The sequence below is a fragment of the Alosa pseudoharengus genome, unplaced genomic scaffold (genome assembly GCF_046254945.1).
Source record: "Alosa pseudoharengus isolate Yale_2024_CS ecotype anadromous, Long Island Sound unplaced genomic scaffold, YU_APseudo_1.1 YU_APseudo_1.1_scf_4, whole genome shotgun sequence".
Taxonomy (NCBI): Eukaryota; Metazoa; Chordata; class Actinopteri; order Clupeiformes; family Clupeidae; genus Alosa; species Alosa pseudoharengus.
Window position 1 is genome coordinate 5517343 of NW_027468774.1, and position 15020 is coordinate 5532362.

At 46.1% G+C, this 15020-nt stretch overlaps 1 protein-coding gene across 3 annotated transcripts in view; it reads left to right on the forward strand.

Annotated features, from left to right (window-relative positions):
• slc4a1b (solute carrier family 4 member 1b (Diego blood group)) overlaps positions 1-15020 on the forward strand; it is a 56564-nt gene that overhangs the window by 34290 nt on the left and 7254 nt on the right. For all 3 annotated transcript variants that reach the window (XM_076267046.1, XM_076267048.1, XM_076267047.1), the window contains 6 exons: positions 9075-9281; positions 10603-10751; positions 11243-11437; positions 12839-13087; positions 13429-13518; positions 13888-14054. In XM_076267046.1, coding sequence (XP_076123161.1) covers positions 9075-9281; positions 10603-10751; positions 11243-11437; positions 12839-13087; positions 13429-13518; positions 13888-14054 — 1057 coding nt within the window. The remainder of the gene's footprint in view (positions 1-9074; positions 9282-10602; positions 10752-11242; positions 11438-12838; positions 13088-13428; positions 13519-13887; positions 14055-15020) is intronic.

Sequence of the window (15020 nt, forward strand, 5' to 3'; positions counted from 1 at the left end):
ATATTTCATTTTAATAAACTGGCTACCCTGCTTATTATAATCTATTGGATGTTGAATCGACAGTAGCCTTTGTTATTAGGCTGAATTTCATAATGTCATAGATTTCACACACATCCGCCCCCCCCCAAGTGCCCCCCCACCGGAAACGAAGGGGTAATTCGAACACTGACAATAAGTGTGCTGCTTTCAGCAAGCACACTTAATTAATTACAAGAATACCTAACTCACAAAATAGTATTAACCATATAATACAATAAAGATAGCTTCACCCCCCCCCCCCCCAGCACTGGCCGTTGGAGCTCGGTGGTGCACAGGTGGCAGCTCTCTGAGCTGCAGGCAGGACAACAACCGCTGAACGGCCCTCTAACTCGCCGGTGATCCAAGCGAGACGAGAGAACGAGTGTGTGTGTATGTCAGTGTACATGCAGTAGACGTTACTCACGACCGATCAGTCCTGACTGAGGAATGGGAGGCAGCTATGTCCCAGCTAGCCGAGGATACGAGTCCGGTGGAGGATGTTGCTGCAGTCAGCCTGCACACCTCAACAGCAGCAGCGGGTAGCTTCTAGTTGGCGGTTGGCACTGCGGTGGGCCCAGCACCAGAGGCAAAACGCAGTCGTCCCTGGGAGGTCTGGCTCCGGTGGGCCCAGCACCGAAGCACAATAGAGTCTGTCTCCGAAGGAGAATGCAACCGCGTCTCCTAGTTAGCTAACGTTAGCTAAACTGGCAGCTAACTTAACTGGTTAGCAGCTACACTGAAGATATAACACAAAGTCAATCAATCAGTCCCGAGACAGGTCATCCCACACCTCCGCACTGATGCTCATGCATGTGGGCCTAAACACACCGAAAAGTGCGAGTGGTCTCCAACGGATGCAGCACTGACTGGCGGAGCAGAGAAAACGGTGACCTCTCTCTTCTTAGGGCAACTGGGACTGTCCAGCTTGTCATAAAGCACGCTGCACAACCATGTTGCTGAACTGTTAGTTTATTAACTATTCGTATTTGCGCATGTCTCATACATGTTCACACATGAACCAATCAGGTGGCTGATCAAACTAAGACTATTCATCACATCTCCCCCCTTTTAAAGATCAACTGTCATCTCTGACAAAACAAAAGAAGCAACACATTGGAGTGCTTTACTGCAAATATGTTAAACATCACTTCTTATACAACCTATCTATTCCCCAGTCTTATTCTTATGAAAATAAAATAAACTAGGCTACAACTAAGGATAGCTCAATAGAGACTTTCTAAAGATTTCCCATTGTCCTGTTTACGGCTGGAAGCGTAGTGGTTTCCTTATCACACGTCCACAGCGTGTGGTCTTGGGCGAAGCCTGTTCTGGGGTATGGGGAATGGCCATGGTAGCCTCGGCTCTGGGAGAGGGTGTCCCTTTGCTCTTCACAAGTAGTGGCTCACTCAGAACCACGGGTGGGCCCTCTTCCTCAGCGTCCGTTGCACAATCAGGTGATACCGGTTCGTGTTGACTTTGCCCGGGTATGGCTTGTAGATGTTTACGATTCCTCCGGAACTCTCCTTGGTCAGTTGTGATGTAGTAAGACCTTGGCTGTTCGGCCTGACGAATGACCGTTCCTTTTGTTGTCCACCCCTTTTAACCATCGAGCTTTATCCTCACAGGGTCACCTGGATGCAATGGCGACAAGGACCTGGCACCATGACGGCGATTGTAGAAGTACTGGTAAGATTCTTTTGCTTTACGATCCTTTTCTTCCACACTTCTCAAATCGGGCCATGCAGGGACCAAGTTGCTTGCTATTGTTGGAACCGTTGTCCTCAGGTGTCTCCCCATAAGCAGTTGTGATGGACTGCAGCCTGTGGATGCAATTGGAGTTGCTCGGTATGCGAGGAGAGCTAAGAAAGGGTCATTCAGCTTCAGTATTTTCTTAGCTGTCTGAACAGCCCGTTCCGCCTCACCATTTGATTGCGGATAGTGAGGACTAGATGTCACATGGACAAAGCCATACTGTCTTGCAAATGCCTTAAACCCGGCAGATGTAAACTGGCGTGCGTTGTCAGAACATAGCCGTTCCGGAATGCCAAACCGCGCAAACATGCTCTTCAGTTTGCCAATCACTCTCCTACTCGTCATGTCCATCAAATGGGAGATTTCAATAAATCTTGAATAATAATCCACGACAACAAGGTATTGCTGGCCATTTGTTTCACAGATATCAGCTCCAAGATGTCTCCAAGGGCCTGGTGGTAAGTCTGTGGTTAACAGCGGCTCTTTGCATTGCGTTGGCCTATTGATCTGGCATGTCTGGCATTCACTCACTTTGCGTTTTAGATCGGCACCAATGCCTGGCCACCACACAGAGAGGCGTGCCCTCTCACGGCACTTACTGAGGCCTTGGTGGCCTTCGTGGATGCGATCCAATACTTCATCTCTCATTTTGGTTGGAATCACAATTCTTGTTCCATGTAAGAGAAGACCTTTGGACTCGCTCAAGAGCCCCTGCTGGTTAAAGTAGGCACGCAAATGGACAGGTAACATTTTGAAATGTTTAGGCCACCCCTGCTGGACATATTTGAGAACTCTTTTCATTTCCTCATCAGTGCTGGTAGCCTGCACTATTTCCAGTAACTTTTGTGGAGAAGCAGGCAGATGTTCTTCCACGCTGGCTATGTAAGCCTCAACTTCCTCTTCGAAGTCGGACCGCTCTGTCTCTGTCAAGGGGTGCCTGGACAGTGTATCCGCGATAAGTAAAGACTTTCCTGGGGTATACACTGCCACAGGATTGAAACGCATCATCCTAATTAAGAGTCGCTGACAGCGGATGGGAACTTCATCAAGGTTTTTCAGATTAATCAAGGGAACCAAAGGTTTATGGTCCGTTAGCACCTTGAACGACTCCAGGCCACAGAGATATCGTGACAGTTTCTCACACGTCCACACCGAAGCCAGACACTCCTTTTCTATTTGAGCGTAGCGTTTCTCCGCTCCGGTGAGAGTACGTGAACAAAAAGCCACTGGGAGCATCTTTCCATCATGCTCCTGGAGCAAGGCGCCACCTATCCCATAACTACTAGCATCCGCTGTGACGACGGTCGGCTTGTTCACATCATAATAAGCTAATGCTGGTGCTGTGACCAACATGTCTTTCACCTTAGCAAATGCCGCCTCTTGAGTCCTGTCCCAACGCCATACTGAGTCAGCTCTTAGCAGCTCGTTCAGTGGCTGAAGCACAGTAGCACTGTGAGGCAGGTAGCGGCAAAGGTAGTTTATCATGCCCAATATCCGTTTCAATTCAGTCCGATTTTGGGGCCTACCTAGGTCTCGAATAGCACGAACCTTGTCGGGGTCAGGGCTAATGCCCGCTTCGCTTAGCCGATGGCCTACAAAGCTCAACTCCTTTTGACCGAAGAAGCACTTTTCCTTCTTCAACTTTAGCCCTGAGGCTTCAATGGTCCGCAACACCTCCGCAAGCCTGCGGTCATGTTCCTCACGCGTGCGGCCATATACCAGGACATCGTCCATGAAGCAGCAAACCCCCTCCGTGTCCCGAAGCAGCTCCGTCATGAGTTTCTGAAAAATTTCGGGAGCACTTGTGATTCCGAAAGGTAATCTACGGAAGCAGTACCTCTTGAAGGGAGTTATAAAGGTGGTCAATTTCCTACTGTCATCGTCTAATGGGATCTGCCAAAATCCGCTTGCAGCATCCAAACTGGAGAAGACTGTTGCCCCAGACAACTTAGAGATAATGTCTTCTAGCGTTGGCAGCACATACTTCTCGCGAATTACAGCCTCGTTTAGTCGCTTGAGATCCACACATATTCTGATTTCCCCATTCTTTTTGGCAACAGGTACCATTGGGGCACACCATGGAGTGGGCTCTGAAACTTCTTCAATCACGCCCAACCGCTCCATCCGATCCAGTTCTTGTTTGACTTTTGTTAGCAATGGGATCGGTACTCTGCGAGCTACATGGATGCTATATGGTTCGACTGTGCTTTTGAGCATTATTCTAACTGGTTTGCATGCTAGCAATCCCAATGAGCCAAACACATTCTCACTTACTTCCTCTATTCTTTTAATTAGCCCCATCTGTATGGCAGTGCTGCGTCCAAGCAAATTTCCTACATGGGCCCCTCTCACTACATAGGCATCAATCACATAAGGCTTTCCATTTGCGCTCACTTTTGTTTTCAGTTGGCCTAGACATTCCAGCTTGCCTCCTGGACTGTTGAGAATGACATTGGTTTTGTTCAGTGGTATTTTACTTCTCAGTCCTTTGTAGCTTATTTCAGACATTACAGTAGCATCTGCACCTGAATCAATTTTAAAACTGATAATTTGCCCATCAAATATGATATCGGCCATCCATGGTGGAACTGGTGCACTTTGACACTGGACTGAACCAAGGAACAACTCTGAACCCTCATCTTCATAAGATGTTACTTCTTGAACCACTTTTGTGTGGCAAACCACTGCAAAATGGCCAATCTTGTTACATTTACGACACTCAGCTTTTTTAGCAGGGCAGTATTCTTTAAACCCGTGTGGATTGTTACATCTTGTGCATTTCTTTCTTTCACTATATTCATTGTCTTTGCCTTGTCTTTTTCTCTGGCTATCAGCATTATTTTTCATTCCTCTGCCTCTACCGCGATTTCGTTGGGAGAATTTAACCTCCTCCAGTTTAGTTCCGTTTTGCTCGTAATTTTGAGTCTTAATGAGCTCGTGGCTCCGTGCCATCTCAATTGCTCTGGCCAACGTCAGTGCTCCTTGTAACTGCAACTTTTCTGATAGAGATTTGTCTCTTAATCCGATAACAATTCTGTCCCTGATGTATTCATCTTTCAATTCGCCAAAATTACAATGTTCAGAGAGCTCGTAGAGCCCTCTCACGAATGCCTCCACTGTCTCCCCTTCACCCTGACGGCGTTGATGAAATCGCGCACGTTCATATATCACATTTCTCCGGGGAATGAAGTGCTCATCAAACTTCTGTATCACGACCTCATAATTATCCTTATCATCGTCCTGGTCAAACACAAATGACTTAAAGACGTTCTCAGCCTCCTTTCCCATTGAGTACACTAGAGCACTGACCTGCACGTCGCCATCTTCTAAAGAAAGTTTCGTTGCAATTCTGTACCGTTCAAACCTCTGTCTCCATTCTGGCCATTCACTCGGCCTCTCAAACGGGAAACTTTCCGGCGGCGTGAACTTGAGCATCTTCACTTAAGACAGGCGTTTCACAATAACTTTGACGATATGACTGAGCACTAAACCGCTTCTGACACCATGTCATAAAGCACGCTGCACAACCATGTTGCTGAACTGTTAGTTTATTAACTATTCGTATTTGCGCATGTCTCATACATGTTCACACATGAACCAATCAGGTGGCTGATCAAACTAAGACTATTCATCACACAGCTATCCCCTTACTCGCGGGCATAAACAAATAACAAACTAGATGTACAAAATATGACCGCCGCTCAGTCCTGCACATCCATTCCGCGAAAATAAATCATATTAATGAATTTGTCTCCATCTTCTACTCCATCCCCCACTCTTGAAACTTTTGTGTATGCTTGTTTGGAATGTGTGTTTGCACACAAAGTAGCCTACTGGCGCTGCAAAGGTGAATAGATTTGTTTCTGGGCCAAAAAATCTGTAACATTGTTATAAAACCTCACAAGTACGGCAGTTCATCACAGTCCATCCATTGCAACTGGACTGATGAAAGGTACACCTGTAGGCTACATTGTATTTGGGAAAAGCAGAAGGTAGCAGCATAATGTATTTATTTATTATTAAACAAAACAATCCCTGTCAGTTCCATGCAGTTTTCAACAGCTATCAAGAAGAGAGGTCATGTCATGGATTTTTGTGAATGTTTCTTCTTCTACTTATGCATAAGTTTAGTCATCTAGTTCAAATGATATTCAGCTTTATTGTCAATGCACAAATTAAATACCAGTAGTCTAAAACAAAATGCCGTTTTACCCAGTGGTGCAAATAACTGACATGTCCAAAAGGGCCTTCATGAAATGCGTTGCGAGACTGTTCATACACATTTTAACGGGCAAAGTTGAAGAGCTACTGTCTGTTATTGTTTGTGCAAATAATATGCTGATTCATGTTCCCTTGCATTTTGCAACCATGAGGTCCATGGTTAAGCTCAATCTTTTGACGCAATCTTTTGATTTTCACCCAGCCTAGTCCATCGTAGGCGCCCGATAGAAATATTGTTTAATTTTGCGATTGAGATATCCACGCACTGGCGCCCCCCCGACGTGTTCGCCCCCCGGTTTTAGAGCTATTCTAAATGCAAAAATACATAGATGGAGTTATGACAAAACCGTGACTGTTAACAAACTATAAGCTATATAAGGTAGGCCCTATGCTAGGCCTATTACACAACACAAATTGTCACTAGGCTATGCTGGCGACCCAAATAAAATCTCCTTTGGAACCAACACCTTACAGTATCAAGCTGCCACCTCTTGGCGAAAAGTTAATAGTTTTGCATAAATTTCACGTAGCTGTGAATCACGGAAAGGGCGAATGAAGTGGACACTTCTAAATGGAACCCAACCCACTGTACAGTAGCTCAAGGTGGCTAAAGCAGCCATAATGAAAGCGTTATCATTGTTTGGATACTTCACACACACGTGTTTTTTAATCGCATAGACTACAACTAGGCCTACCAAGCTGGAATCAAAGCACATCGACTCCCCTCTCACACCCTAAACACGCACTTCGAACAAACAAAAAGCGCCTCAGTCTCACGGAATAGCCATAGGCAAAACTGTACAGGTGTAACGTTGGTAGGCTACTAAATCATCCATCGCAAAGAATGATTTTTGTAGCACGTGCAATATGTGTAGGTACAGCCCTGCCCTGAATACATCTCAACGTGCGCTCTAAAACATCTGGTTTAAATGGAGATGTAGATCATCACGGGTGCGTTAATAAATCTACATTGCGGCGAGTTGACACAAATTATTCACTTTGACGAATTTATGTAGTTTCAGTTACTTTACTTTAAGCCATGCTCTTCCTTACTTGAATCACCTTTGAAAATAGAGGATTGAAGTAGCCTATATGGGTGTTTGGGAATGAACGTTGACTCAGATGCTTTTTGAGACCTTGAGCAGAAATGTCCCAGCGGTGTTTAGGGTGCATCATAGACAGGTTATCTTTCAGGTAGCCTATATATTTTCCATTAAAAAAACATCACGTAGCGAACATGTTGTGGCTAACTCACATAGCTCCTGTTAGTAGCCTAGGTTATGGTCATAAGTAAATGAGATGACAGTCGAAAGATACAATTAGTGCTGTTTTCGATTTGCTTGGTAGCCTATAAACGCATTTATGGTTTTCTACAAATACATCAATAATCAAATTGGCCTCCATCACTCAACCATGCTAACGGTAACATTATTTTACCTACATTCTGCTATTGATAGGATTAACGTAGCCTACCTGCAGTAAAAAACAAGCATGTCCGATAAACATTCTCAGATTGATTTCGGCTTCAAGAGGAAATGGGAATTACATGTCATGCAGAAATCATCCTACCCTTAGACGTTCTCTGCGGTAAACTACTGTAGCCTACAGTCTTGTCCTTGTAGGAAGCGTAGTGTCTTTCCAACCCACTTTAGATTAACTTCCAACAAAATTACGTCTCACTGCAACGATCCGCCATCTAGTGGACAAACGACTACTTATCGCCAATACTGGAAATGCAGCCATGATGATGATGATGAATATTTATTTTGGCTTTCTTTTAATCCTACTGAATTTGTAATTATGTATCGGCCGTTCTAATACCGATAGTATGTGGGTGCCTGTGTGCATGTGTATATGTGTGCGCCACCATCTACAGGCCAATGAGTGTACAGTCACTAAATGTATGAAATGGATGGAATTCTACGAAACTTGGCATACCCCCAGAGAATGTCAGGTTAATCATACACATAAAATTTGGTGCAGTTCTGAACGTCTTTACTGAAGAGAGGGGTGATTAAAGCAGAATGATATTGCATTTTCATTTTTTACCGGGGGGGTGCAAATCACAAATGAGTGATTATGGGCTAGGTTGATGTGGGCCCTTGAGACCAACATACCATAAAAATTTCTTCATCCTCGGTGCCACGGTTCAGGTAGTTATTTAGGAAAAACTGCATTTTTTGGGTTTCGGGGGGCCCAGCGCGGAGTGGGAGTGGCCCCCGGGGACCAAACGAAATTTTTCCGTAAAAGTCTAGTGGGGCTACATACCCACCAAATTTCATGTGCCCCGGTGTTTCGGTGCCCCGGGTATCGTTGACCAAAATTTCAGGAAGTAGATGACGGGGAAAAAATAAATAAATACAACTTTGACAATCCCTATATGACCGCTTCGCTAGCTTTGCTAGCGGCGGTCATAATAATCATTGGCTGCTTAAACAATTCAAATAAAAGCAAAACAAACAGACATTTGATTGGTGCGCATGTATAGAATGTTGGAAATCACAGAAGCAAGTAAATTACAAAGCATTCTGGTACATGGAGTAAATTCATACAGAAACAAAAGGCATATTAAGCATACTGAAAAATGTAAATTTTACAGGTGCATACATACATATTATATAGAAACAGATTTAAAAACCAACCACGTTAAGGTTATCATCAATAAATAAACAACATATCATAGGAAGGAATGCTTTGATGATTCTTAGGGCTAGCAGAGATCTGCTTGTGACCCGAAAACAAGGTGCAGTGGACATTGTTTATGGTGACATTTGAGTGTTATAGTTGTAGTGCTGACAAGTGCTGCCAGTCATGTTGTTATTCATGCACACAGCTGTTCTGCTGACATATGGCTGGCAGTAATGTTGTTATTCATGCATGCATTGCAGCTGTTCATATACTATTCCAGTTAACTTTGAAGAGGAACAGCCTGTGCTGCTAACACTAAGGCAATACTATAGAGCTGTCAGTGTACAGTCCACTAAACGTGATATATTGATGTGGATTGATGTATTAATGTGCTTTTTACGAGTTTTATTTTTCTCTGTTTGTGTGTGTGTGTGTGTGTGTGTGTGTGTGTGTAGTGTCCATCGCGTCCTCCGTGCCACCCCCCGAGGACCCGTTGGTGCGTACGGGCGTTCCGTTTGGCGGTATGATGCGGGACATCAGGAGACGTTACCAGCACTACAGAAGTGACATCACAGACGCGATGAACGCACAGGTCCTGGCCGCAGTGATCTTCATCTACTTCGCCGCACTGTCGCCTGCTATCACCTTCGGAGGACTGCTTGGTGAGCGTTTGTTTGTTTGTTTGTACAGTTGTTTGTACTCTTAGGACTGGGCCTGTTGGAGAGCCTCAGGGCCAGTCAGAGCAGGCCAGTGGCGCACAGTTCAGTTATAAGCACACACACAAATCCATTCAAACAGACATCATGAAGCCAAGCTTTCATTCCTTAGAGTTTATAACCAGTGCCGTAACTATAGTAGGTGCAGCAAGTGCAGTCGCACCAGGGCCCGTGACCTCCCGGGGCCCGTCGCTACCCCCGCCCTGCCTCCTTTTTTTTTTTTTTTTAGAACTTTAGAATGTTAGAGCTTGTCATGTGTTTGAGTCTTTACGTCCTATGACCCTTCAACTCGCAGGTGATGATGAACTGCTTGAAAAGGCAAGACGTTTGTCAGACCATTATAGCAGGGACATTGCACCGACATTCCCAACACAACTCCTCTCATTCAGGTCTTGCTTTAAAGCAGAGATTTCACAGAAGTCATCTATTTTTCAACTTGCCAAAATGCTGGTGGTAGATTATGACAGTGTAACATCCACATTCAGGGAAGTGTGTACTCATGTTGTTTCTGACATTGCCTGTGACTGTGGCAACAGCTAACATTGCATGTATCAGAGCTAATTCATCCTGGGCCAAAGTTCGTCGGTATGGGGCCCGCGTAGTGCTCTCGCACCTGGGCCCACCATTGGTTTGTTCCGTCACTGTTTATAACGAGAACTATGAGAGGTATTTTTTTATAATGAGAACTATGAGAGGATTTTTTTTATAATGAGAACTATGAGAGGTATTTTTATAATGAGAACTATGAGAGGTATTTTTTATAACGAGAACTATAAGAGGTATTTTTTATAACGAGAACTATGAGATGTATTTTTATAATGAGAACTAGGAGAGGTATTTTTTATAATGAAAACTTTTAGAGGTATTTTTTATAATGAGAACTATGAGATGTATTTTTATAATGAGAACTAGGAGAGGTATTTTTTATAATGAAAACTAAGAGGTATTTTTTATAATGAGAACTATGAGAGATATTTTTTTATAATGAGAACTAGGAGAGGTATTTTTTATATGAGAACTATGAGAGGTATTCTTTATAATGAGAACTACGAGAGGTATTTTTTGCTTTGTCTCATTGTGACCTATACAGGTTCAGGCTCCCCCTGTCCAGGAAGGCCTGTATCAAATGATGTAGAGGAGATAGCTTGTCTCCCTAGAATGTAATAATGTAAATGTCCGTTGTTGATTGGTAGATGACTTAGTGACTGATGCCTAATTGCTCCAATGGTGTTGCGACTGTCCCGTGTGGCCCCTCCTCTGCTTGCAGCTGATAAGGTGGAGAACATGATGGGCGTGCCGGAGCTGCTGATCTCCACCTCGGTGCAGGGCATCATCTTCTGCCTGGTGGCCGCACAGCCCGTCCTCGTCATCGGCTTCTCTGGACCGCTGCTCGTGTTCGAGGAGGCCTTCTTCACTGTGAGATTTACACACTCTCTCTCACACTGTCACACACACACACACACACACAGTGACCTCTCTCTCACACACACTGACCTCTCTTTCACATACACTAACCTGTCTCCCTCTCTCACACACACACTCTCTCACACTCTCCGACACCTCTCTCTCTCACACACACACTCTCTTACACATATTAACATCTCTCTCTAACACACTCTCACACACACTAGCCTCTCTCACCCACACACACTAACATCTCTCCCTCACACACACACTCTCACACACACTAAACTCTCCTTCTCACACACATTAACATCTCTCCCTCACACATACACTCTCACACACACTAAACTCTCTTACACTCTCTGTCCCACTGCTCCAGTTTGAGGAGGCGTTCTATGCTTTGAGCTTTACACACTTCTCTCACCACCACCACCACCATCATCATCATCACCATCATCACCATCACCATAGTCACTATCTCTCCTCCCTGATTTCTTCCTCAGTTTTGCAAGTCCCAAGAAATTGAGTACATCGTGGGCCGGGTGTGGGTTGGCGTCTGGTTGGTGGTCATCGTCGTGGTGATAGTTGCCGCGGAGGGCAGTTTCCTGGTCAGGTTCATCTCCCGCTTCACTCAGGAGATCTTCTCCATCCTCATCTCCCTCATCTTCATCTACGAGACCTTCGCCAAGCTGGGCCGGGTAACGTCACACTCCGTCCTCACCACGCTCCCATCACATCCTCACCACGTTCTCATCACATCCTCACCACGCTCCCATCACATCCTCACCACGCTCCCATCACATCCTCACCACGTTCTCATCACATCCTCACCACGCTCCCATCACATCCTCACCACGCTCCCATCACATCCTCACCACGTTCTCATCACATCCTCACCACGCTCCCATCACATCCTCACCACGCTCCCATCACATCCTCACCACGCTCCCATCACATCCTCACCACGCTCCCATCACATCCTCACCACGTTCTCATCACATCCTCACCACGCTCCCATCACATCCTCACCACGTTCTCATCACATCCTCACCACGCTCCCATCACATCCTCACCACGTTCTCATCACATCCTCACCACGTTCTCATCACATCCTCACCACGCTCCCATCACATCCTCACCACGCTCCCATCACATCCTCACCACGTTCTCATCACATCCTCACCACGCTCCCATCACATCCTCACCACGCTCCCATCACATCCTCACCACGTTCTCATCACATCCTCACCACGTTCCCATCACATCCTCACCACGCTCCCATCACATCACATCCTCACCACGTTCCCATCACATCCTCACCACGCTCCCATCACATCCTCACCACGCTCCCATCACATCCTCACCACGTTCTCATCACATCCTCACCACGTTCCCATCACATCCTCACCACGCTCCCATCACATCACATCCTCACCACGTTCCCATCACATCCTCACCACGTTCTCATCACATCCTCACCACGCTCCCATCACATCCTCACCACGTTCTCATCACATCCTCACCACGCTCCCATCACATCCTCACCACGCTCCCATCACATCCTCACCACGCTCCCATCACATCCTCACCACGCTCCCATCACATCCTCACCACGTTCTCATCACATCCTCATCACGTTCTCATCACATCCTCACCACGCTCTCATCACATTCTCACCACGTTCTCGCTTCTTCATCTACCCCTCTGCCACTCCACCACCTGCTCCTCTTCATCCACACGTTCTATCTCCATCACTCTATGTGTCTATACTTCTGAAATGGATAGTTCCGGTCCTTGATTATGATTGGTTGAATCACGTTCGATGCCGTTGTAAAATCAAGCACAAACATTATGAAACATACACCTTAGAACAGCTAGCGCGTCGTGCCTAAAAACGCCCCTTTAGCTGTTGTGAAATCAGTGTGACCTCCGACCTCTCGGGGCATATTGCTTAAATCTACCCCTCTCTCAGTCTGCCAACTGCTTCTCTTTATTTCCTCCATGGGTAAGTGGTATGCCTCCTCCCCTCCTCCCCTCCTCCCCTCCACAGATCTGCTTCTCTTTATTTCATCCATGGGTATGCCTCCTCCCCTCCACAGATCTTCAAGGCCCACCCTCTCATCCTGAACTACGACCGCCTGAATGACACCATAGAGGACCCTTGGTACCCGACAGTGGTCCGCGAGCAAATCCGTGACAACGCCACGGGCAACATCACCATGGTGACCAAGACCATGATGCGGGCGTACCCCAACACCGCCCTGCTCTCCATGTGTCTGATGTTTGGCTGTTTCTCCATCGCCTACTACCTGCGCATCTTCAAAAACGGCACCTTCCTTCCAGGAAAGGTCAGTGTGATGGCGGCGGTCCCAGGAAACAGACTTGGAACATATCAGGGCCTGACGTAGTGCAGGGTATACAGCATCAGCGCTCCATGCCAGGGCCTCGGTTATTCATCTGAGATGTGAGAAAGCTGAAGTCTGAGGTGTTTACGTGTCCCAGAGTTTAGGTGTCTGACCAAAGGCTTTTAAAAGTCCACTGCAGTTTCAAACCAAAAAAATGTGTGACTGTAATAAGAGTGATTGCTACAAGATATTCTTACAGAGATAGAGACCAACATACAAAGATGATAGCCTGATGACTTACTTCACTCTTCTCTTCTTCCTCATCCTCCTCTTCCTCCGCTCAGCTGCGTCGTCTGATGGGAGACTTCGGAGTGCCCATTGCTATCTTCCTCATGATCATGGTGGACATCAACATCGAGGACACCTACACTCAGGTGAGCGCTGGGATCTCTCGGAACACCTGTGAGCGGCTCGTGCAGTCCTTTTACTCCATTTCATTCCAAACCCCTTTACATCCCATAGCTTTCCGTATCATCACACATACAGATGTTTATGATATTTACATTAGCACATATATCTTCAAGATTGCCAAGCCAGGTTTGATTTCAAACTGAAAATCTTGCAGTATGTTTCAGGTGATGTTTTTTTCAAGTGTATGTTTTCCAAAACATATTAATTAGAGAGTGCAGAAATGTACAAAACTCGTTGAGTGCAAATTAGTACAAAACTCGTTGCAAATGTCTGAATGCTTTACTTTTTACTTTACTTTACTGATGATCCACTGTGTCTTTCCTGGTGGCTAGAAACTGGTGGTGCCCAAGGGCCTACAGGTGTCCAACCCGCAGATGAGGGGCTGGCTGATCAACCCCTTCGGAGAGCACAAGACCTTCCCTGTGTGGATGATGTTCGCCTGCGTGGTCCCCGCCCTCCTGGTCTTCATCCTCATCTTCCTTGAGTCCCAGATCACTACGTGAGTATAAGTATATATACTCTTTTGATCCCGTGAGGGAAATTTGGTCTCTGCATTTATCCCAATCCGTGAATTAGTGATACACACACAGCACACAGTGTACACACAGTGAGGTGAAGCACACACTAATCCCGGCGCCGTGTTGGACTTTCCCCTGTGTTCCCCTGTGTCTTCTGTTTTCCCGGCGTGTGCGCGCGCGTGTGTGTGTGTGTGTGTGTGTGTGTGTGTGTGTGTGTGTGTGTGCGCGCGAGAGTGTCTGTGTCTCCCTCTCCCTTCTGTGTCATAGAATGTGTCAATAAGTTCTGATGTGTTTTGATTGGGGGGAGGTGTCCGGGAGGGAATATTTAGGGGTTCGGATAGGTTAGCGATTGATAAGGGGAGGGAATAGAATAGGGGGTTCTAAGACGTCTAGTAAGTTTAGTCAGAGTAGAGGTAAATTAAGTGCGAGTGGGTTGTGTTGCGGTGTGTTGTTAGTCGATGCGAGTGAATGACGAGTGATTGAGACGTGATTTGTCAGGTTCGGTTTGTTGCTTTTTAGTGGACACCTCCTGCTACCCGTACCTTAGCCTGTACATCCTTGGAGAAATAAATTACCGGAGTTTGGAACGATATCCCAGCCTCCCCGTCTCCTAACTACTCTTCGGCATTACAATATTAATATGAGGTGACATGCTGCCTGCATCATCAGCGGCGCTCGGGGAGCAGTGAGGGGTTAGGTGCCTTGCTCAAGGGCACTTCAGCCGTGCCTGCTGGTCGGGGTTCGAACCGGCAACCCTCCGGTTACAGGTCTGAAGTGCTAACCAGTAGGCCACGGCTGCTAACCAGTAGGCACTACTGGTCTGACCTAACCACCCAAGTGCTCCTAATTTACTTTTTTTTAAACTTTTTTTCATTTTAGCCAAAGCGACTTACCGGTACACATCATCACAAGGGCTAGTTTCCCCTTAGCAACTCAGGGTTAAGTAC